General features: G+C 43.1%; 1 protein-coding gene across 1 annotated transcript; it reads left to right on the plus strand.

Moving 5' to 3' along the window:
• Window positions 1-963: 963 nt before the first annotated feature.
• Window positions 964-25,033, plus strand: LOC134626727 (interferon-induced protein 44-like). The gene is made up of 9 exons (XM_063472665.1): window positions 964-1,026; window positions 6,141-6,152; window positions 6,242-6,272; window positions 6,491-6,524; window positions 6,744-6,942; window positions 7,047-7,193; window positions 22,414-22,585; window positions 22,713-22,813; window positions 22,961-25,033. The coding sequence occupies exons 1-9, from the start codon at window positions 964-966 to the stop codon at window positions 23,132-23,134; spliced, it is 933 nt and encodes a 310-aa protein (XP_063328735.1). The 3' UTR covers window positions 23,135-25,033.
• Window positions 25,034-26,030: the final 997 nt, after the last annotated feature.

Consider the following 26,030-nt stretch of genomic DNA (forward strand, 5'->3'; position numbering starts at 1 on the left):
TCCTGTTGTATGTGCCTGAAGTGGAACTAATGACTGTGACTGTGTTGCAAATTACAAGTATGGCAAATATGTTCACATACTTTCATTTTACAAGTCATGTTTTGTCTTCTGACTGGCCAGCATAGCACCATCTACACTGTACATGATTTTCTTTCAGAATAAGCCAATCATCTCCTCCTGTGGAGATATTTTAAAGAAAGATTCTTAGTTATTTTAAGACCCATAACATGTATAGATGTAAATGTATACTGTAATTAGGCCACAGCAAAACATGCTGAAAGTCTTTTTTTTTATGCTGAGAAGGGCTTCCCATAGCTCCACCTGTAATACCTCCACAGCCCACTTGGGGGTAGCAACCCAACAGCTAAAGCTTGCACAGCTTGAATCATGAAACACAACAATGACCCAAGTTCAACAAGAAATTTACAATGAGCCAATGAAGCAATGGCCATGCATCATACTGATATCATTGAAGATTAATTTTAATCTTTCCCTCCTTCAGACACAAAAACTAAATAAAAATAAAATATGTAAAAGTTTAAAATAGAAATCTCGCAGTCCTTTCAAAGCCTCTCATGCTGGTATGAATCAATAAACACCAACATGATAAAGTCAGATGAAGTCACTGAAAATGGATCTCTTTGAGCTTGTAAAGATGTAAATAATATTAAACACAATATGAACAAGGACCATTAACATGTGCGACTCTTAGACCACATGCAGAATGAGGTTATTTTGTGGCTGCATGTATAGCTGGACTGGCCATCGGGCATACCGGGCATTTGCCCGGTGGGCCGATGTGTTTTTTTGTTGTTGTTTTTTTTCGTAACGGTATAAACAATGAGAGGTGATGGATTGGCCAGATGCTGGCAGATGTGTAAAAATAACTAAATTGTTTGGTGGTGGCTATGGCGGGACTTCCACAGATTGAGTAACATTAGCCAGTGGTGGAGGCCAGCAAGTATGAGGGAAAGGGGAGGCAGGAGAAGGAGAGACCTGAGGCGGCCTGACCTGCAGTCTATCTGGGTCAGATATAAACCAAGTTTAGTTGTAGTTTATTTTCGTTGTGCTGACTTTATACAGTCAGTTACAATAACTCGTACTGCATGCTAGCTAGCGTGGGTGCTATGACGTTACTGATAGTGAACTTTATTTTATTCATAAGGTTAGTTAGTAGAGTTGCCAGCTGTCCTGTAAAAAACAGAATCGTCTCGCATTCAGAGAAAATATTACGCGTTTCGTATTGAGCTGAAAGGAACGCAGTTTGTCCCGTACTTCAGCTAGAATGAAAAAAAGACACAAAGCTGGAGTTATTCTGTGTCTTTGCTGCACACAGCTCCAACAAACATCCAACGACAGCTAAAAGCTGCTGTTAATGATTTCGGTTTGGATATGTGGTGAAAGGGTTTTAGGTGACATGAATGAGTTGAAGGAAAGTTATGAACTGTTTCTGAGAGACAAATAACACCAGGATCCTTTTTTTAGTAGCTGACAGCTGGTAACTGTGCAGGGGCGGGTCTAGCAAAGTTTTGCCTGGGGGCCAGGTAGGGCATTAGCAGGGAAAGGGGGGCACAAAGAAATACCTTTCCTTCTTATTCTCATTTAAAATGTCTCGCTTTTATTAAATAATTATCTGAATCTTACAACAAACATTTTCATCTGATGTCAAATGTATAGAAATCCATTATTGTACAGAGTAATTTTTTTTTTCAGGGTTCCACCATAATTTCTTCAGAAATAAGTACTGTATATGATGTCAGTGTTTTCCAACATTTTCTAGATTCTGTACCAGTAATGTGTGTAAAATGCCATCAAAAAGTCAATTAAGTTTTATTCTTTCTCACCTGTCTTTCTGTCTCCTTTCACTTTTTAAAGGTTGCCATGTTAGAAAAAATATTTTGCCCTGCCATGCTGTTTATTGATGTGGTAAATGAATAGTTTATGAAAATATCACTAAATCTGTCATTTATTATTTTTAATATTCAGTAATGATCATGTCTCACCTCTAGGCTTCTCTGTCTTAATTTCTGGTTTCCACCATGTGTTGTAGATAGTTCAGGAGGTTAACTCGACCAAGCAGTCTTTGGGTTTCGGCTAAGTGCTGTTTAGAATGCCAGAACAGGGAGGATGGTGTAGGTTTAAGTTTATTAGATACATATATACCAACAAGACAGTGTACATCACTGTCACAACAGCGTTGGTTTTCGTTCAAAGGCTTTATGGTTTTTCCTATAATACCTGGTGGGCCGGTCTCTAGTCAAAATTCCCCAGGCCGATATTTTTTGTCCCAGTCCAGCCCCGCTGTACATCAGTTTCTTTCAAAATAAGCCAATCATCTCCTCCTGTGGAGATGACTTTTAGTTAATTTTAAGACCTATGTATCATGTAATTAAGCCACAGCAAAAAACAAAATGCTGAAAGTCTTTCTTTATGCTGAGAAGGGCCTCCCATAGCTCACCTGTAATACCTCCACAGCCCACTTGAGGGTAGCAACCCAACAGCTAAAGCTTGTACGGCTTGAGTCATGGAATTCAGTTCAATTCAAGTCAATTTTATTTATATATCGCCAAATCACAACAACAGTCGTCTAAAGGCGCTCTATATTGTAAGGTAGACCCTACAATAATACATACAGAGAAAAACCCAACAATCAAATGACTCCCTATGAGCAAGCACTTTGGCGACGGTGGGAAGGAAAAACTCCCTTTTAACAGGAAGAAACCTCCAACAGCACCACCATCTGCTGTGACCGGTTGGGGTGAGAGAAGGAAAACAGGATAAAGACATGCTGTGGAAGAGAGATTAATAACAGGTACGATTCAGTGCAGAGAGGTCTATTAACACATAGTGAGTGAGAAAGGTGACTGAAAAGGAAAAACTCAATGCATCATGGGAATCCCCCGGCAGCCTGCATCTATTGCAGCATAACTAAGGGAGGATTCAGGGTCACCTGGTCCAGCCCTAACTATATGGTTTGCCAAAAAGGAAAGTTTTAAGCCTAATCTTGAAAGTAGAGATAGTGTCTGTCTCCCGAATCCAAACTGGAAGCTGGTTTCACAGAAGAGGGGCCTGAAAACTGAAGGCTCTCCCTCCCATTCTACTTTTAAATACTCTAGGAACAACAAGTAAGCCTGCAGTGTGCGAGCGAAGTGCTCTAATAGGGTGATATGGTACTACAAGGTCATTAAGATAAGATGGGGCCTGATTATTTAAGACCTTGTATGTGAGGAGCAGGATTTTGAATTCAATTCTGGATTTAACAGGAAGCCAATGAAGGGAAGCCAAAACAGGAGAAATATGCTCTCTCTTTCTAGTCCCTGTCAGTACTCTTGCTGCAGCATTTTGGATTAGCTGAAGGCTTTTCAGTGAGTTTTTAGGACATCCTGATAATAATGAATTACAGTAGTCCAGCCTGGAAGTAATAAATGCATGAATTAGTTTTTCAGCGTCACTAAGAGACAGGATATTTCTAACTTTAGAGATGTTGCGCAAATGGAAGAAAGCAGTCTTACATATTTGTTTAATATGTGAGTTGAAGGACATGTCCTGGTCAAAAATGACTCCAAGGTTCCTCACAGTATTACTGGAGGCCAAGGTAATGCCATCCAGAGTAAGAATCTGGTTAGATACCATATTTCTAAGATTTTCAGGGCCGAGTACAATAACCTCAGTTTTATCTGAATTAAGAAGCAGAAAGTTAGCGGCCATCCAGGTCTTTATGTCTTTAAGACATTCCTGCAGTTTAACTAATTGGTGTGTGTTACCTGGCTTCATGGATAGATAGAGCTGCGTGTCATCTGCATAGCAGTGAAAATGTATGCTATGTCTTCTAATGATGCTGCCTAGGGGAAGCATGTATAATGTAAACAGAATTGGTCCTAGCACTGAGCCCTGTGGAACACTATAACTGACATTAGTGTGTGAAGAGGACTCTCCATTTACATGCACAAATTGGAGTCTATTAGATAGATATGATACAAACCACTGCAGTACAGTACCTGTAATACCTACAACATGTTCTAATCGCTCTAATAGGATATTATGGTCAACAGTATCAAACGCTGCACTAAGGTCTAGCAGGACAAGCACAGAGATGAGTCCACTGTCAGAGGCCATAAGAAGATCATTTGTAACCTTCACTAAAGCTGTTTCTGTGCTGTGATGAGCTCTGAAACCTGACTGAAACTCTTCAAAGAAGCCATTCCTCTGCAGATGATCTATTAGCTGTTTGACAACTACTCTTTCAAGGATGTTTGATATGAAAGAAGGTTGGAGATTGGCCTATGATTAGCTAAGACTGCTGGGTCTAGAGATGGCTTTTTGAGTAAAGGTTTAACTACAGCCACCTTGAAGGCCTGTGGTACATAGCCGATTATTAGAGATAGGTTGATCATATTTAAGATCGAAGAATTAATTAATGGCAGGACTTCTTTGAGCAGTTTTGTAGGAATGGGGTCTAAAAGACACGTTGATGGTTTGGAGGAAGTAATTATTGAAGTTAACTCAGAAAGATCAATTGGATAAAAAGAGTCTAACTTAACATCAATGGTACTAAAAGTAGCTGTAGATAATATTACATCTGTGGGATGATTATGGGTTATTTTTTTTTTTCCCAGTGATTAAAATTTTATTTGTGAAGAAGTTCTTATTCTTATTCTTATTGTTCTTATTTTCTTCAATAAGTGACGAATAGTAAGATGCTCTGGCTTTGCGGAGCACTTTCTTATAAAGCAGCAAACTATTTCTCCAGGCTAAATGATGATCTTCTAAATTTGTGACACGCCATTTCCTCTCCAGCTTACGAGTTATCTGCTTTAGGCTACGTGTTTGAGAATTATACCACAGAGTCAGGTATTTCTGATTTGAGGCCTTAGTTTGAGGAGCTACAGTATCCAGAGTCGTATGTAGTGAGGAGGTAAAATTATTAACAAGATAATCGACCTCTGTTGGAGTAGCGTTCAGATACCTGCTCTGCTCTGTGTTGGTACAGGGCATTGAAGATGATAACAGTGGGTGGATTATATTCTTAAACTTAGTTACAGCGTTTAAACTAACATAATCATCCTGCTGCAACCAGGTTTCTGTAAGGCAGAGTAAGTCAATTTGTTGATCAATTATTAAGTCATGTACTAACAGAGACTTGGAGGAGAGAGACCTAATATTTAATAATCCACATTTCACTGTTTTACTCTTTGGTTCAGATGTGGATACTGTATTGTTCTTTCTTTGTCATTTTTTATGTTTAAGTTGTTTATTGCTGGTTTTTAGTTTGTTTTTTGTCTGTTTGGGAGCTGACACAGTCTCTATGGAGATGGGTTTTTGGGGGGGTAGCAGGAGGAGAGAAGCTGCAGAGAGGCGTGTAAGACTGCAACTCTGCTTCCTGGTCCCAATTCTGGATAGTCATATTTTGGGAGGTTTAATAAATAAATTTGCCCACATTTGTAGAAATGAGAGCTGCTTCATCCAAAGTGGGATGAATGCCATCTCTCCTAACAAGACCAGGTTTCCTCCAGAAGGTTTGCCAATTATCTATGAAGCCCACATCGTTTCTGGGACACCACTCAGACAGCCAGCAATTTAAGGAGAACATGCGGCTAAACATGTCACTCCTGGTCTGATTGGGGAGGGGACCAGAGAAAACTACAGAGTCCAACATTGTTTTGGCGAACACCAAGTGACAGCGCCACCCTCACGCAAGTGATAAGAAAAGTGAAAGTAGCCAGAACAGTATAAAATGGTCTCTGTCTGCCTGCACTTCAGTCAAACTGTCCAGAGCCACACAGGAGAAGGTAATGACTTTCAGAATAACTGTGACATTATTCTTTGCATTTCAATGAAGTTACTTCTTTCTATTCTTTCTTATCTGTTGTATAAATCTGCAATTGTTTCACAACAATGTAATTTATTATTGTTATTTAGTTACATTTGGTGGTGCTACCTAAAAATGCTTCCTTTCTCTCTCAACCTTTTTTTGTATTTTCTATTTTCCAGTGAAACTTTAAAGACAAAAGAAAACAATATTAGACTTCTTTGTAGGTGAGTAATGATTTCATGAAATTACAACATTTCTGTCAGAGATATTTTTTATGTCATTTTGATATTTGATAGTTGACCTGTCCATGTAATTGTCTTGTTTACAGATATGGGATCATGTAAGTCCTGACTTGCTCCACTTTAATCTAACAGCAAAACTGTGTCTTTACATTAAACCCTGAAAAGCTGTGCAACATTTTGAAAGCAGAAAATTGTTTCCTCAACCTCAACATTTTACTGTGAGACTGGACTCTGCATTTCTAACTTCTAATCTGATTTTTCCCACTATTGCAAGTCACATTTGAATAACCCTAACACTTGATGACACTTAATTAGTGAAAACAAGGGATGGTAAAAGTTGATTAAAAGTTGATTTTAAAATATTCTGATTTTCATATTTTATTTATGTGTTCATATTATTTTACCTTTATGTGAACATATGTTACTTTTTCTTTAGCAACTTTTAGTAAGCCATGGAGGCCTTTTCCAGAGTGAGTATGATGGATATACAGTTATTCATTTAGTTGTTCCTTTAGTGCAGCTCTACTCCTTTACCTGATTTATGTGGTTTGCTGCATTTACTAACCAGTGTGTGTAACAGCACAGCATCAGTCACAATGTTGTGTATGTACTATAAAAAAAATAATCATCAAATATTAGAAAATAGAAGTCAGGCAGTATTTTCACGTGTCTGTTTTTCATCGAAACAGGAATAATGAGGATATCCTGGAATTTCTGAAGAAATATAGACCTCAAAATCAGGAAGCAAATCATCTCAGAATTTTGTTTTTTGGACCAGATGGTGCAGGAAAATCAAGCTTCATCAACTCTGTTGACAGTGTTTTACAGGGTAGAGTTGCTGGTCGAGATTTGACTGATGCAATCTCTGGAAAAAGTTTCACTCGAAAGGTATCAATCTATCTTTTCTATCTACAAACAAATCAAATACTGATTAATTGACTGATTATAGTTGTTTTAAATGAGGATTTGTTAACTCCATATTCTGCTTTCAGTACAAAAGTTACAAATTCTCCAAAGGCAGTCAAGGTCATTACTCGTTTTTTTGCAACGACATCATGGGCATGGCGCAAAAGGATGGTGGCATTCATGTGGACGACATCAAACTTGCCCTGAGGGGACATGTTACTGAAGGTTACGAGGTACACTGTTCTGAACTTTAATTTCAAATCAAATCAAATCAGTTTTTCTTTTATTGTCACATCGCATGTGCTGGTACACTGGTACAGCATATGTGAGTGAAATTCTTGTGTGCAAGCTTCATAAGCAACAGAGGTTTGCAAAATACAAGAAACATAAGAACAAGGAAAATATAAAAATAGGAATATAAGAATTATAAGAATAAATATATGTACAAATATAAGAATGTATGTGCATTACTGAATATTTATACCAAATATACTGTTGTGTTCGGGTCAAATCTGACCGATTTACAAATTAATAATAGTAATGTATACTTTATTGATCCCCGTGGGGAAATTCCTCTCTGCATTTAACCCATTCACTCTGTGAAGCAGTGGGCAGCCATTGGGCGCCCAGGGAGCGGTGTATAGGGATGGTACCTTGCTCAGGGGTACCTCAGGGTAGCTGTTCAGTGGATTCGCGCTCACGACCTTCCGATCATGGAAGGTCGTGAGCTATCCCTGCCCATAAAAAACTCATAAATATTGTGTTTTACATCTGATTGTCTCAAGGCCTCATGACATCCTCCACACTATGCACTTGAACATATAACAGCAATGAGCACCTCTTGCGTTGAACTTTGAGTGGTTTAATCAACCTTGTTAAAAGTGACCAGGAACACCACATTCATAGAAAATGAATATGTGTGTGTATGTGTGTGTATACAAACATATATATGTATACATGTATATATGTATATGTAACCCGTTTATGTGTTACGCCTGTTGTTGCGTTGTGTTCTGGCATGAAAGTAAGAGGCTGGAGACAGTACTGGATCTTTGGCTCTTTACTGCACATCTGCAACACAGAAATAAGGGTCTGATCTGTGTGTGTCACGCGCCTGCCAGTATCTCTCCTCCGGCCATGCTGAAAGGAGCTGTGACTGCAGCTTCATTAACACTACAATAATATAATAAATCAAATACAACAAATTGTTTTAAAACACTAACTTAAGCTCTCAAAAACAAAAAGCACAAAATAAATAATATGTCACTGAAAAATCATCAAAAACAACTTATAAGAACAATAAACAAAATAATTCAAAAACAAATAAACAGTCAGATAAATACAATTCAATAACCAGGACCCAATATTCTAGTGCTTATAGTTCAAACATTATACTTCAGTACAATCATATCAATAACCGCCATCCAACAGGCAATACAACACTGTACTTATAAAAACAATGAATGAAAGACTGCATCTCCAAAACATGAGAACATCTGCAACACAGAAATAAGTGTCTGATCTGTGTGTGTCACGCGCCTGCCACTACACCTCTCCTGACGAAGGAAAAAAGAGTGCACGCTGTTAAAAAAAACTGCAGCGAATACACTCACAAGCCGCTAGCGATCAGGCTGTCTGAACCCCATCCCCAAGAAACCACCCTCGCCCCAAACTAACATTAGAGGAAACCTCCCCATCAGGAACACCAGTTGCCTCTGAACCAGAAGCTGACTGCATAATGATGAATAAAGCACAATCACAAAAAAAACAAGAATCCAAATAGTGTAACTGTACAAAAGCAAACACCGTATTCGTAACTAACACTTAATGTTATTCAGGATCGGAATTGAGCAGATTAAATGTCCAAGCTCATTCAAAAAGTGTCACGCGCCTGCCAGTACACCTCTCCTGACGAAGGAAAAAAGAGTGCACGTTGTTAAAAAAAACTGCATTGAATACGCTCACAAGCCGCTAGCGATCAGGCTAACTTAGCATGCTAGCATTTCAGCTGCGTTCTCGGCTAAAACTCATTAAAAACGTATATTAGCAAACTCCGCCCTCCACAAAACTTATCCTGAACGAGTCTCTTAATGACAAACAAAAACGCTGCGGTTCGGCTGTATTCACATTGCAGCTTGGTGTCTGGACAAACTTTAATTAGCAGAGAGCAACATGGCAGTGACTTACCTCCGGCCATGCTGAAAGGAGCTGTGACCGGGGCACACATGCACGCGCCTACGTCACCACGCAGCGCACACACACGAACGCACACAGACTCAGATCACACAGGTAGGAGATTGAGATGCAAAATGAAGTATATAATTTAAAAAAAGGGGTGTTTTGGGTGAAATTCACAAGTATTTAACACATATGTTACAATCACCCCCCCCCCCCCCTGAATTTCACCAGAATCACGACACATCTGAATGGTACTGCAATACCAAGAGGCACAACGATGCTGAACTACCATCACCTCCGGACCAGGCAACCCAAGGATCTTATCCCATAGTTCAGTTAAAAAACTAAAAATGACATAAACCCGACCTGCTCTGGTAACCACTCTGCCTCGAACATTGGCACGGTCAGGGTCATGTCTTGGCAAGTTGGATGGCTGCCCAGAGGTCTGATTCATGTCTGAGTCAGAAACAGGAACAGTCTGCGGAACAACAGTGTCCCCATGACAGGCACCCGGAGCAGAAACTGCACGAGACTGTGTCACATCAGAGGTAGCGGAACAGTCAATCGGAGTAGGAAGAGCAAAGTGCTAGGCCTGACCAGAAGGGCTTGCTGAAGTGTGAGTCATGCAAGTCTGAGAGTCAGGTAAGGCATTGTCCACGTCCGCACCATCACATGAACCGTGCTGACGATCCGTAGACTGTGAGGCATGCTCTCCTGCCACAGAATCCACATCCACCCCATGGCTCAAATCTGAAAGGACCCACAAGGAAGTCCTTGCTGCGGTAGACTCTGTCTCTAGACTGCCAGGGTCCTCCAGATCCCCACAAGCACTGAGATCCCCCTCACTGGAGAAAACGTCCAGAGACTGACTTCCCAATGAATCCTGAACAGGAAGGAAACTCACGTCCAACAGAAGGTTTCTGTGTACAACCTTATTCTGACCTGAAGAGTCACTGATCCTGTAAATGTGGGTCCTGGGATGCCTCTCCACAACAGTATAAACCTGAGGCTCCCACTTGTCTGCAAGCTTCTTCTTGCCCCGCTCGCCTTTATTGGCAAGCAGCACGCGATCCCCAACATTCAGAGACACACCCTTGATTTTCTTATTGTATTGACGAGCCTGACGCTCCTTCTCATTGCTGGTGTGCTCCTGGGCGATCTTGGCAGCCTCAGACAAGTATGACAGAAGAAGCATGGAGTAGCTGTTAAAGTCCACCACAATGGGATCATGCAAAACAGACTTGAACATAACATCGACCGGTAGTCGTGGGACACGGCCGAACATCAAGTAGAATGGGGCATATCCAGTAGTCTCGTGAACAGTTGCATTATAAGCAAAGGTCAATGTCTGAATCTGCTGCGGCCATTCCTGTTTGGCTCTGAGAGGGAGAGCTCGCAGCATATTGCCAAGTGTGCGGTTAAACCGCTCCGTGCCACCATTGCCCATAGGGTGACAAGCAGTAGTGTGAGACTTGGCAACGCCCGAAATCTGCAGAAGCTCAGAAAACAATTCACTCTCAAAGCTGGGACCTTGGTCTGAGTGAATACGCTCAGGGAAACCATATACACAAAAAACAAAGTCCCACAACTTTCTGGCAACCTGTTTGGCAGTCTGATTCTTGCACGGGAAAGCAAAGGCCATTTTCGTGAAGTGGTCAGTCGCCACAAGCACATCAACAGAGCGCTTCTTTTTGTCCTCTGCTGACCAAAAGTCAATGCAGATGAGCTCCATGGGAGCAGAGGTCTTAATGCTCTCTAATGGGGCTCGTGCTGCAGGCTCTGGAGTCTTGGCGAGTATGCACCTTCCATAGCACCGAACATGCTCCTTCACATCCCTCTCCATATTGGGCCAGAAAAAACGTTGCCTTGCTAGATGGAGGGTCCAAACTTGACCCTGGTGCCCTGCCAAATCGTGGACACCTTTCAAGGCCTGCGTCCATAAATTCGCTGGCAACACCAACTGGAGTATCTTTGTTTTGCTCACAGGGTCTCTCGTCTCCCTGTAGAGAATGCCATCCCGAACCTTGAGCCTCTCCCAGTGCTTCAATAAGGCCAGTGCCCTGGAATCCATATCATGTCTCTCACGCCTGGAAGGGCGCCTCCTGCGGGTTACGAGTGGCAGGACAGCGGAGATGAAAGGATCTTGAAGTTGGTGGTCCTCTAGCTCATGCAAGGTAAGTGATGGCAGTACATCATTGCCAACTGGTTGCAACTGCTGAACAAGGTGGAGAAGGGAGGCAGCCTATTCTCTGCAGCGGTTTCCCAGTAATCATGGTGAACCAAGGTAGCCTTGACTTCCGACAAACTGTAGGAATCTGCTGAGGTCAGAGCTGGAGCAGGTTGTTGGGCAACCTGAAGATTTTGGACACCAAACCTGAAAGCGTCCTGCACCTCATGAGCTGCCGCACCTTCCGCATTCCGCACCAAGTGCTCGTAGGGCTCCTGAAGCAAGTGCCCACCAATAGAATAGGTGAAGGGGTCACGACTGAATGCTTCTGCTACAACATTCTTTCGACCTGGGATGTACCTCAAATCAAAGTTGTAGGATGACAGCTTGGCCACCCACCTTTGTTCATAAGCGTCCAGCTTGGGCTTGGTCAATATATGAACGAGCGGGTTGTTGTCAGTCCACACTGTGAACTTGTGCCCCTTCAACCAGTGGCTGAACTTTTCAGAGATGCTCCACTTCAGGGCCATGAACTCAAGGCGATGGGCTGGGTATCTCTGCTGCGACCTGCTTAGCGCTTTGCTCGCGAAAGCAATAGGGTGTGCCTTATCCCCGTCGATAGGCAATTGTGATAAAGCCGCTCCGAGTCCATCCAGAGAAGCATCCACAGACAAAATGAACGGTCGTGAAAAGTCAGGATGAACCAACACGGCACAGTTAAGGAGGTCGTCCTTCAGTTTATGAAAGGCCTTGTCACACGCAGGGCTCCAATCTGCAGCAGTCAACTTCCTGAACATGCCAGCACCCCTCCCAGCCTGACTAGTCCGTCCCTTCCTCTTCTGGCCAGCCGTCAGAGCAAACAGAGGCTTGGCAATGGCTGAGCAACCAGGAATGAAGCACTTGTGACCAAGTGGTCGGCGGGGTTCTAAAAGAAATAATAAAAATGACAACGCCACCTGGGGGGAAATTCTAGCCCCCAGGAAATATGAACTATAAAAAATAAAATGTAACTAAAACAACGCTCGCACAGGTTCAAGGATGCACACTGAGGCCAACTCAAATATGAACACAATTTTATTTATTAATGTAAAATGAAAAAACAAAACAACAGCGCACTGAATATCTAAAACGGTGTCCCAAATTACAATAAAAATAAATACAACTGGGACTTACCAGCAGCGGTGGACCAAAAGAAAACCACACAAAAAAAACCTACTATAGTCTATTCACCTGGTGCTGTACAACAAAAGAAGTGTGGAAAACGACCCGCCACCTAAGGTCCCACGGCCGCTGGTAGATCCTCAGTTCGCTGAAATAAAAGCACAAGATAAACACATTAAAAAAGGATAAAAACATGGGACATCAACAGACTCTCAACTTTCGCTCGGCGAACCAGCCCACAGCTGGTGCTGGGTCCGATTGTCCTTGGTCTGCTCGGTCTCACACAACTTCCCACAGCTGGGAGAAAGGGGAAAGGCAGTACCAGTTCGTATAACCGGCCCAATATACGGCCGAGAATTGCCCCGGCCAGCCACGAAAGCTGGAGCGAACAATAGTCCAAAAGGGCGTGGCAAAGCAAGCTACAAGGGAAAACTGGGCCGATTAACCGTAATATAACAAAGTCAACAAGACAAGACAAGACAGCAGCAGGGCAGGTGCCCGACTCTGCGTAATCAAAGCAGGCGGTTGATCCCCGAGAGGGCACGGCAGCAATCAAACCCTACAAATAAGAAGGCAAAACTAACCTTAGTCTTCTTTAATTTACAAAACTAGCAGCTATAAAATAAGCGGCTTACCCCAGAACTTGGAGGCGCTGTACTGCACAGCGGATGCACTCACGCGTCTCCTCACCACGGCTGGAGCAAAGGAAAGAAAAACAGCCGCGCTGTAGCGGGCCGCAGAAATATAACTACTAATTGCCGACATTAGGGAGAAATCAGAAATCGAAGGGGAGACCTACCTGTAGCAATCGCACGACCTGATCGCCTCAGTAATTTAACCAACAGCCAGCGTCTACCGCTATAGCGTACCAGAAGCTCGGGAGGAAATAATCCAACGAGAAAACCCAGCTTCCCTTTATACAGGTAAACGCCGCCCTGTAATCAATATACAGGTGGGCTCCTAGTTGACGTAAGCGCGCAGCGGGAGCAAGCACAGGAGAGAGAAAGAGAGAGAGAGAGAGAGGAAAAGCGAGTAGCCCCTCCGGCTACATCTACCCCCCCTTTTTGTATTGGCGCCCCGACAATAACTCGAGGGAGCTAACACCATGGCCTGAATATGGCAAGCTGAGCATTGGCGACTGGGACAGATTCAACAGGACGTGGCAAGTGATGTACATTCGAGTGCTGACCAGCTGTCGAACGTGCTGTTCTCCGCAAGTGTGGCCCACTCACCTCAGACTGTTCAACAGAGCCTGAGAAAGAACCTGGGGGAGCAGAGGTCGAGGGTGCTACAATCACACTGGGAGTAGACCTGAGCTCCACCGATGGAACTCTAGAGGCATCGGAAAGTGACGCCACGGGTGCTACAGGGTGTGAGGATACCTCAGGAACAAGGAGCCACAACTCGTCGTCGCTCAGAGAGGTCTGCTCTGAGTCAGCAGGCACAGGTGGGGGTGGAACCTGTGGACCAGGTGTAGGAGGCCCTAGGCTGACCTGTGCCTTTAACATGTCACGATGGACATGTCGAACCTTCTCCAAGTCTCCCACAGGGGCAATGGTATAAACAGCCCCATTGTCTTGGGGTGCTCTCAACACCTGATAGACGACTGAGCTCCATAGGTCCTGAATCTTGTGCCGGCCCCGGGCGCTGTGATCACGAAGATACACCAACTGACCGACTTTGAAAGGAACAGGGTGGACCCTTTGGTCATGCCGCGCCTTGCGACGGTCAGCGGCCAGCAGCAACCGTGCCCGAGCTCCCTCAAAAGCCACCATTAACCTGGCTTGATGCTCAACCACCCAGTCGTGGACCTCTCCAGGCACTGGGTCCTGAACACGACCTAAAAGAAAATCAATGGGCAGCCTAGGATCCCTGCCAAACATCAGGAAAAAGGGCGACTCTCCCGTGCCCTGATGGGGCGTGCTATTATAGCAAAAGAGCAGGTGTGGTAAGCATGCAGCCCAGTCACGTTTCCGAGATGACGGCAGGGTCCGCAGGAGGTTGTGGAGGGTCCGATTAAATCGTTCACACTGCCCATTACCTGCTGGATGGTAGGGGGTTGTACGGGACTTAGCTACCTGATACAACTCACATAACTGTTGCATCACCAGACTCTCAAAATTTCTACCCTGGTCAGAGTGGAGGCGGCTAGGAACGCCAAACTTAAAAAACCACTCCGTCAATAGGACCTGGGCCACAGTAGAGGCCCGCTGGTCCCGGGTAGGGACTGCGACAGTGTATTTGCTGAAAACGTCAGTCATGACCAGGACGTTTTCGACTCCACTACGAGAAGGTTCCAACAGTGTGAAATCTATGGCCAGAATTTCATTCGGCCTGGATGCCAACAGATGGCCCATATAACTATGAGGCCCCAACTCTGAGTCCTTCGCGACCTGACAGCGTTCACAACGCTGAACCCATTGTTTGATGTCAGAGGACATCCCGGGCCAATAGCAACGCTGCCGGACTAGTTCAGTGGTACGCTCAATACCTTGATGCCCATGGTCCTGGTGCAGCTGCCTCAAGGTCTCCGGCTTCAGAGCCTCTGGAAGCACAAGTTGGATGGCCTCCTCACCTCCACCCGGACGCAAAATGCGGCGATAGAGGATGCCATCCTTCTCCACCAGACGATCCCACTGACGCACCAGAGCCATGACTGGTTTGGGGACCTGACTCCTTTCCTCTGAAGAGGGCGGGGACTGCCTCCTCCAGTATACCAGGAAACCTTTCAGGAGGGGGTCAGCCTCCTGTAAAGCACGGATATCCCCCGGAGAATGAGACGGGAAAGCCCCAATCTTTAACTGAGTAACGGCGGGCCGTACCACTGGACACTGAGCCTGCTGAAGCGAGGCCGGGATGGGAGTCCCAAGCGACACGCCCTCGACCAGGCTAGAGCTCATCTCATACTGTCGGGAGAGCGCATCAGCATTCCTATTACTGCGGCCTGAGCGATACTTAATCTCAAAATCGAATGCCGCCAGCTGGGAGGCCCACCTCTGCTCGGTGGCACCCAGCTTAGCTGAAGAGAGATAACTGAGTGGATTGTTGTCGGTGTAAACCACACACTTATGCCCCAACAGGTACTCCCGGAACTTCTCGGCCATGGCCCACTTGAGCGCAAGAAACTCCAGCTTCATAGAGCTGTAATTGTCCATATTGCGCTCGTGGGGCCGAAGACCTCGACTGGCATAAGCCACTGGCCTAACAACACCCTCTACGTCTTGGGAAAGAACTGCACCCAAACCACTGTGACTGGCGTCAATCTCCAAGATGAATGGACGTGCGAAGTCAGAATACGCCAGCACAGGAGCAGACACAAGTTTGGCTTTCAGGGCCTCAAAGCTCTCTTCACACTGAGGTGTCCAAATAGCACTCAAACTCTGTCCCGAGCCCTTCTTTGTCTTGGTGCCAGCCAATTTAGCCACCACTTGATGCAGGGGGGCCGCCAACGTGGCAAACCCCTCCACAAAACGCCGGTAATAGCTAGCGAAACCCAAAAAGGATCGCAGCTCCGACACAGAACGAGGACACCGCCACTTGGCTACTGCGTCAACCTTAGCTGGATCAGTGGAGACGCCCTCACAAGAGATGACATGACCCAAGTAGTTGACCTTTGGCTGGAAAAAGGTACACTTTTCTAACTTAGCCTTAAGCCCCTCTTGCTGCAGCCTTTTCATCACCATCTCTAGCCGTTGCAGATGCTGAGAAACGGACGAGGAAAACACAATGATGTCGTCCAGGTATAGCAGTAGCGACTGACACTGCTGATCCCCGAACATCCGCTGCATTAGGCGCTGAAAGGTACCAGGAGCATTGCACAGCCCGAATGGCATTCGATTCCATTCGAACAAGCCAAACGGCGTGCAAAAAGCGGTCTTAGGCTTATCCTGCTCAGAGACTGGCACCTGGTTATACCCACTGGCCAGATCGATGGTAGAAAACCAGCGTGCGCCAGCAAGGGCATCCAGACTCTCCTCAATGCAAGGTAGCGGGAAGGCGTCCTTCCTCGTTTTGCTGTTCAGCAAACGATAGTCAACGCACAAACGGAGACTTCCATCCTTCTTGCGGACCAACACGATGGGGGAGGCATACGGACTGCTGCTCTCCCTAATTACCTTGGCATCCAATAACTGATTAATATGGACCCTGACGGCCTCATAATCAGAAGGAGGAATCCGCCTGTACCCTCTGCCGGACAGGTGCGTCATCAAGCAGCGGTATGTCATGCGAAATGAGGTTTGTGCAGCCCAAGTCTCCCTCATGAGTGGAGAAAACAGAGCGGTACTTCTGCAAAAGTAACCGTACCTCATGTTGCTCTGACTCAGCGAGAGCGGACAGGTCAATCGCATCCACCATGTCTTGAGCAGGGCTGCTGGTTGTATGGGAGGAAACTGTAATGGGAAAAGAGTGTTCCTCGCTAACACCAGCAGGGAGGCTAACAACAGTAGCTTGGCTTATCACTCCTAAATGGGTCCGTGGGTGGAGGACAGCTTCAGCTGTTCCCACATTAGTGACTGGAACATAGGCAACACCCTTATCCACCTGGACCAAACATGGAGAGGCCAGCAACCCAACTGGCAGCCCGGACTCAGGAGGCTCAAAAAGCACAGACTGGCCTGACAACTGCTGTGAACAGGTGGTGGCCACCAGCTGCATGACACCACCAGGTATCCACACGGCCCGCGGGCCCTGTACCTTGACGGTACCAACACGGTCCTCTGGGGCTTGGGCTGCAGACTGGTGACACTGATGTAAGGCCTCCAAAACTGGTCTCGGTGCCTGTGACACAGAAGGAGAATTAAACAAGGAGCCACCGAAAGCCCCAAACAGCTCTTGATAACAACGACGAATTACATTCATTCCTAAAATACCAGGAACAGAGGGCGTAGCCCCAGGAGGGTCCTTCACAATGAGGATCCCACAAGAAGGCATTTCCTTGCCACACAGGAATACACTAAGCTCCAAATAACCAATATAGGGAATGGCCAACCCATTGGCGGCCCGAAGCCGCAGCCAATGGCATGACTGGAGGCGTTCCTGTCCCCAGGATGCAAAATGCTCCAGAAAGAAGCTCTCCGTAATGGTGGAAACCATGGAGCCGGTATCCACCAGGCAAGGAACCGTCACCCCACTAATCAACACATCCATCCTTGGGCACGACGAAATTAGCCTGCCCATCTGATCTTCCGGTGAGCCAATAGTCTCCCCACCTGAACTGTGACTCTGCAGCTCAGAGGGTGTTAGTTTTCTGGCTGAGTAGCAGGAAAACGACTGCCGGTTGCAGTATGAGCTGGGCCTGAAGCAGAACCCATTCTGGTGCGGCGCAAAGCCTGCCCCCCAGTGCACTCCCTAGCGAAGTGTCCTGGCTGCTGGCACCGGCGACAAATTAAAGAGCCAACCCGTAAAGGCCGGACACCTCCTCGGGGATTCTGTAAAGAAGCCACTGTCACGGTAAGCTGATTCAGCTGTTCTTGTTGGCGCTGTAAGAGTTCCTTTAGTTCATGCCACTCGGACTCAGGTGCACCCACAGGGGCAGACCTAGTGCTAGTGTGCACCCCACACTGGAAACCGTACACTGATGGATGAGAATAGTCACGATCCCGAACACCGCCTGAAAACCCCTCCCTTTCCCATCTAAGGGCTTCCCCGCGCACCTCTAACAAAGTGGCAGTAGGCACACGGCGAACATATTGTTTAAGCTCTCTACGGAGAGCACTGTCAACGACATGTTCCACAAACTGGTCTTGAAGCAGCGCCTCTGCGTTATGCATGCCATCAGGTGCACTTTGTTTTACCTTCTCCATCAGGGCCATCAGCGCTAAGGAAAACTCCTGCAAAGTCTCTCCCTCCTGCTGTCTCCTGGAAAAGAAAGCCTGCTGCAGGGTGACATAGGACTGCGCATTACCATACAGCTCCTCCAAAATAGTCAACACCCGAGCAGGATCCCCTCGCTCTGCACTAGGACGAAATTTGATCTCCTCCCTCGCTTCTCCCTCTAAATGGTCAAAAATAAAAAATGCCTGATCAGCAACAGACAAGTGGCGGGCGCACATGCACGCTTGGACCTCCTCGACCCATTCGAATATATTGATGCCCACTCTACCACTGAACATGGGACATTTACGGTCCCTAGGCACCACCACAAAACGCTCGACAACGGCGGCCTGGCTACCAGCATTCGGTATGCAGCCAGCCGGTGCAAAAGAGGCCGTCGCGGCGCCCCCACCAGACTCCAGCGCAGCGCCTCCATCAGACTCCAGCGCAGCGCCTCCATCCCGGCGCAATTGCTCATTGTCTGCTCTTAACTGCGCTACCACATCTCTAAGTTGCTGCAGTTCCTCCTCCATACTAATTTTAAAGCCAAACAGGGAAAATTAGATCGGTAAGGGGGCTAATTACCCTTGCTCCTCAACCTGAATGCTGCTGTCTTGTCTGCAATCACACACAAAAAAAAGAGCCCTTAAACAGATAACCTATTTTCTCAAAAAAACCAAACACTTTACCAAACCAAAAATCTACCTCAAATGTGCATCCTGTCGACAAACGCCAAGTATGTGACCAAGTGGTCGGCGGGGTTCTAAAAGAAATAATAAAAATGACAACGCCACCTGGGGGGAAATGTTTGTCAGTAAGTAAACAATTAGTATTGTACAGTCAGAAATATCAAGTTATTCTTAATACTGCATACTTGCAATGAATAAGTTGTCCTAACAGTCATCTTAAGTAAGCTTTACTTAGTTTTTTTGAGGCAACGAGTTTGCATAGTTTTTTTTTGAGTTCTAGAAACTAAATAGGTTTTTACTCTGTACTCGAAGTGAATAATTTGCCTTAACTTAGTCATCTTAAGTAAACATTACTCAGTTTTTTGAGGCAACGAGTTTGCAGAGTTTTTTTGAGTTCTGTGAACTATTTAGATTTTACAATGAAGAAAAGGCGCTGCTGCACATTCATATTTTTTGAATCAGAACTTATTATGTAGCTACTTATTTGTCAAAATATGATATCTTATATAAAATATAACTTTCCTGGCATGATAAGACTGCTTTCACTCTTGTTGAGGGCTCTGTTCTGTTTTCTACTGTCATTTTGGTCGCCACTTTAAAACCACCGTTAATTTAGGCTCGATTTAACAAAATAATGTCTGTGAAGGTTCTCAGTCATCCATTATTTAACAAAATAATGTATTACCATGTTCGTACGTTTGAAATCCTTGAAAATGCTTGAATTTTAATGTTGTCCTTTCAAGGTTTGAAAAGTGCTTGAATTTCAGATGTGGTGCTTAAAAGTGCTTGAAAGTGTAACTGTATTTCATTCACCACAAATAACTATCTGATTGAATAGTTTTCTTATCAAATAGAGAAATAAAATGAGTCGCAAAACGTAAAAAAGCAAAATTTCCCCGCCTGTGCTGCCTTGTGCCTCGGTTTCAACGTGTGACCCCGCCCCTCCGTCGGACAGTCAGGGATGAGTGCGCTAACATACCTGTAGGTTGCCGTTTTAACGAGTGTTTGATGGAAAACGACAATGGCGGAGTTTGCGCTCTCTAGTCGCATGATAGGTGAGTCCTAGTAAATAATTTTCCAGTACGTGTACGTTACACATGTTATTTTTAAAAATTATGATCATTATTTTGCTAGCTATCAAACTCGCTGGAGAAATTATTGAAATGCACTGAGTGTGATGCAGTGTGGCAGCGCTATTATGGAATATGCTGTGAACTTAGCTAACATTCCTTAACATTAGTCTGATACATAACTAGCCAATTTAAGGCTTTCTGGTTAACCCTCTGGGGTCGACGGACCCAGAGTCTCCATTTCAACTTGGGTCGAACGTGCGGACTTCAAACTATATACCAGTTTTTAAATTGTGTTGATAGGCCACGTAAAACCGATGTTTGGTTTTTTTGTTTGTTTTTTCTGAATAAAACAGTGGCGTTTACTCTGGGAAGAAACGGTAAAAACGGCGTTTTCTAAGGAGAGCGCTAGCAAACACGCTTTGCTTGTGAGTGAAAAAAGAAAAAGAAAAAACACTCCTTCCCTATTGGTGGAAAAATTTACCATGTCGACCAATCAAAAAATGATATGGCAACATGTGGCATTTGGTTGTTTAGGAAGGGGGAAGTTTTAGGAGTGACCAGCGAGAGAGAGCGAGTGAGCGAAAGAGAGAAAGAGAGAGTTTTGATATTTGGGAGATTTGTGACGTTTACCGTGTTTGGAGTCTCAAGTTAGTGTGTTGTCTTGTGTAGTTAGTGTGTAGCGTAGTCGCTGTTTTGTTTTGTGTGTCAGTTCTACTAGTGAATGTCACAGTTGCTGCAAAAAAGCCACCAAAGGCAGATTGCAGTGTAAACGCTGAGTGACACACCTGCTGTCAGACCTGCAGGTTTATCCCTGTGCTGTTCTCATCTGTGTTATAGTGGACACAAACTATTTTTTGGAGTTGCATAAATAGTTTGTGTGCCTTCTTATTTGATGCAGAACACCTGATTGTACCATATAACCATATAACTTTGTTGTTTGCAAAACCTGTGCATATTTTTAAAAAATGTACAATTTCAATTTGCATTACAAGTTATGAAAATGATCCGTTAAACATGCTTGTGGTTTTTACAGTCAAAAATATCACTTTCTACTCGTATTTTAAATTTCGTCTGAATTTAGATAAATTGTGTTGATACAGTATGTCAAAATGAGAAAATAACAGATTGGCAAGATAAACCGTTTTTAAAAAGGTGAAATATAGAGGCCATATCAAAAGTAGTCAAAAACGGCCAATTATACCCTGGACACCAGAGGGTTAAAGGCTAAAAGCAAAGTTGTCACCAAGTACTGTTATTATTTGTGTGTATTTCTGCAGCTTTTTTGAGTATTAACTTGGTGCCTTTGGGTGAAATAATGGTAATATGAGGGACCGATCCATATGGTCACAAAGAATAGCCACTTGTTTCTGTGCTACCAAAGTTCCTCGGCTTTCATTCAAAATGTGTTTATGGTCAGCACCTACACATTAAACTACTTAAACATTATAAATGTCTTCAAGCTCACACTGAGGCCTGTGGGGCACTATCAGATACTGAGACAGTACACATTTATATGTGTATTTGTATATGAATATTTCATACTTTGAGGCTGCCTGTTTATTTAAGGGAGATGAACAAAATACATTGGAATTGTACATAATAATATCACGGATGCAAAATTCAATAGATTTTAAGTAGATGCTTGTGCATTCTTAAAGTCTTATATGTTGAATTGAACTATGTGATCTGTTCAAATCCTCTCCCAGTCAGTGCTGTTCTTCATGCCTGTCTGACTGTACATGATGTTATTAGCACAAACACTTTAAAGGTGATCATTTAGGACTTCAGCAATAATACAGACAGCAATGTAGTTAGCAATAAAACAGTTTTATTGGGAATTAACTTAAAAAACAAACAAACAAATATCTGTCTCCTATTTCTTGTTACACAGGAAAGAAGCATCAATATCTGATGAGAAGACTTATTTGTTTCTTTTTTTGTTTTTGTTTTTCAACAGGAGAAGAATATCTCTAACAAGTTGATTTGTTCACATCTTAATTTTTAAGTGAAATGTGCATTTTGAGTTTATACACTATGTATATAAGGCGACTGTTTAATTTGCAGTATTTTTGTGTGGTGCGTTTTTCTATGTCTTAAAAAAAGGGGAACAAAGGTGTTTAAGTTCACCTAGGATGATTTGTTTTAATTTTCACATGGTCTTACTGAGGTGATGCAAAATGAAGCATGCATTGTTTTTATCTTCTTTTTTTTTTGGGGGGGGGGGGGGGCTTGGAAAGGGACCTTGAAAGTGCTTAAAAAGTGCTTGAATTTGACCCTGAAAAAGGCGTATGAACCCTGTATTACTCAAATTCCTACATAATCACATAGTGTTCTTATCTTTTAAATCTCTACTTGTTGAATTGCTTTTTAGTTCATTCCACGAAAACAACTGAGAGAGGGTGATGAGGGATACCACTCATGTCCCAGCCTGAATGACAGAGTTCATGTTCTGGTCACTGTTGTTCCTGCTGGCTCAGTGTCTCTACTAAGTGAAGAGGTTGTGAAAAAGCTGAGAAAAGTCAGACTGACAGCCAGTGAAATGGGTACGGCAAAAGTTTCAAAATTGTAAATACATTATGTGGAATAATTTTGACATGTAAATCTATAGACAGTAATAATAAAAAATAACAACAACAACAAATGCATAACATCAAGTTTTTGTGTTAACAGACATTCCCCAGCTGGCTATTCTCACCAAAGTTGATGAAGCCTGTCCTAAGGCGAAACAGGATACCAAAAATATCTACAAGAGCAAGTACCTGAAAGAACAGGTAAATCTTTTCTGTTGGTAGTTTTTGATTTTTGTTTTGTTTTGACTATTGAAACCTTTTACAAATTGTTAAGTTACTTTTTTTTTTAAATTCAGCACTGAAATCATTTTATACTCACCAATTAACTGAATTTTATTTAACACTCAGGTTGAAAAATTTAGCCAGCTGCTGGGACTCCCAGTGAACTGCATCTTTCTTGTAAAGAACTACAGTTCAGAAAACAGCAGCGATGACGCCACTGATGCTCATATCCTGTGTGCACTGAAGCAAATGGTTGTCTATGGAGACGACTTCCTCACCCACTTGAATGACGAGATGTGAGACTGAACGCAGTACTGACTAAAATATAAATCACGTCGCAGTTATTTTACTTGGTTGGATTTGAAGCATTCATTTTTGAAAAAAGAAAGTTCTTAAATGTCTGTCTCCAGACGTTATTTATCATTTTATCAGTATTTGTCAGCTGACACACAATCATGCTGTCGTACTCTTAACATTGCCAGTATTAAATGTAAAAACTATAATGACAACCAAAAGATGAAAATGATCTTGTTTCACTATGACAAATATGCATCCCTTCATTTAAACATTATAATGTGAGGCTTCATTAAATCCCTGTAGAGTGACATTTAGTTAGATATAGTCTTGTTATTTTACTCTATATGGAGAAATTTACAAACATTTAGCCGAAGCTACTCTTATATTTTGATGTACAAAAATCTTTGTTATGGTTATGGTAGATTTTTTTATTGGGCTGTTTAATTGTTGCAAAATTATTCAGATTATTCACTTCTATTTTGTATGAATGATATTTGATTAGTCCCTTCCTTGTTTCCCGCTATGTTATCCCCTCTGTTGGTATTTTATGGGTTCAGATGTTTTTAATTACTACCTTTTCTGATTGGGTAATTAGATAATGTACTAATCTAGAACATATTCTGCTCTGGAGCAGGTTATGTTCTACAGTAGAGACAAGGAAGTAAGAAATTATCACCTACTGACCAATTTTCTGGAAAATTGTGTCACCATGTATTGAAGATCCCTCAGACACCCGTGTGAAGATAGTGTAATTTTTCAGTGTTGTCTAATTTCTTTATTTTCCTGATGATCAGCAAGAAATAAAAATTGTTAGCAGCAATTTTATAATTAGATTTTCCTCCTGCTGGCTGCAAACATTTTAACATATTATGTCCAAAATACAGCAACTTTGTGTTCTCGCTGCCCTTATATCAAATTTGGACATAGTTTCATTTAGGTTTTAAGTCATTTTAAGTCTAAATATTTAATCTTTATTCTAAGACTGCTAAGCACCACCAAGTCTGCAGTGAAGAGAGTAAAAACTAAAAGTTATTTTCAGGCATTAATTTGATGAACTATTGGATCATAATCTGTGGGTTCATAATCCATCACATTCTTCACATTTTTTTTCTTCACAGTTTTACAACTGTGTCAGCACAGCCACTGGGTACCCAGTATGCCACTCAGTAAGTAGCTGGTGTCTTCCAACAACCACCATAGCAATCTGCAAGGAGGTTTCCAATCCAGCACTGGCAAGTTTCATACTAGCAACTGCCAGGAGCCACTCAACATAGATGGTTGCTAACTGGTTCCTAGGCCTGAGTGTCCAGGAAGGAAATAAGTGGAGTGATGTATAATCTTTGAGAAGGGGAGATGCAGATGTTATTTTTGTTTTTATTAAACAAAAGGACAACAGAACAGCACTATACTGCTAGCACAACTTCTGCTCATTGATAGTATGCTGTCTGTGCAGATACTAACACAAAGCTAGCAAAGAATGCAGAGCGATGATAAAACTGGCTGCATCCCAACGTCAGGTCAGAAGCTCGAACGTGATCTTTAGCAGGTAACAAAAGCAGTAACCTTAACGTTCATGTGGTGTAATCTGTTTTAGTGTGACCTGGTTATTGTGAAAGGCTTAAGGGGAAAGAAGTTCGATTGTGAACCAGCAGCTTGCTGAAAATAAAATGTCGTGGATACGTGGATTTGGATAATAAAGGACGAGTCTGAGTTGCTCTACAAAGTGTCACTTGAATCTTTGTCCCTCAAAATGCCACCTGTCAACCGTGTCTCCACAGCAGAATCGCAGTGACAATAACTGTCTCTCTGTGTTTTCATCTTTCTGTTTAAAGTTTGTAAATCATTATTAGGATAGGGATTTGTGTCTGTGCTTGAATGTAGTATAAGTTTTATTATTGTTGTTTACAGGTAAATATGTGACAGCGCATTTTACAATCTTTGGGTACAACCGCCTGAACGACTCCACCTCTCTTCCATGTAGCCGAGTTCCAGTCAACCCCTGTCACAAATTGTTAAAAAAATTACAAGAAGCAGAAGAAACAAAATAAAAATTAGCAAATCATCATTTCTGCTGTTTATTATGATTTTTATGCGAACAGGGCCACTGGACTATATTTTTCAAAGGTTCACGCTCTACTAAAAACTACAAGAAGTATAATATGAAAGCAGTATAGTTTTCTTACACAATTAGATGTCTGTTCAAAGGTTGACAGATAAAAGATCAAAATACAAAAACTGAAAGCCAAGTCTACAAAGCAAACACAGAAACTTTGTCATGCAAGCAAAAAAAAAAGACCCGAAGAGTTTCTATTCTCTGACATTCCTGTTCAGACCCAAATGTCATTTTAACACAACAATAAACAAGGCTCAGCAGGTCTGCAGGCTGTTGACATGGATCATCTGCTTCAGAGCAGCCAGTATCAGTACGTCGACGTCATCATCTGTTTGGATCTCAGAGTGGTAGTTCTTGACAGGAAAGATGCAGTACAGTGGAATACCCAGTGACACACTCACTCTCTCCATCTAAACTTCAACAGTTTAACATTTGTTAGCGTTTATTTTACTTGAAATTTACTTAAACTCTTGGTAAAAAAAAAAAACAACAACAACAAAAAAAACCCCACCTAAAATACTAAGAATTTAAAACTTTAAACAAAAAAAAAAGAAGGTACCACCAGAAAAGTGCCTGTTCCTTCAAGCGGGAACTCTTATACACATTTCTTATATATTCCTGTCAATACACAGAATATCAGAGTTGAGATGATGTTATCTTGTTGCTACCTGGGTGACGCGTTAGCCAATGTCCTACCAGCATCCCCGACTAATGTATGCTTCGCGTCAATGTGATATTTTAAGCTGGAATCACTTCAGTGAAAAGAAATTTCCTTCTTGCACAATG

Source organism: Pelmatolapia mariae, linkage group LG4, assembly GCF_036321145.2.
Source record: "Pelmatolapia mariae isolate MD_Pm_ZW linkage group LG4, Pm_UMD_F_2, whole genome shotgun sequence".
Lineage (NCBI taxonomy): Eukaryota > Metazoa > Chordata > Actinopteri > Cichliformes > Cichlidae > Pelmatolapia > Pelmatolapia mariae.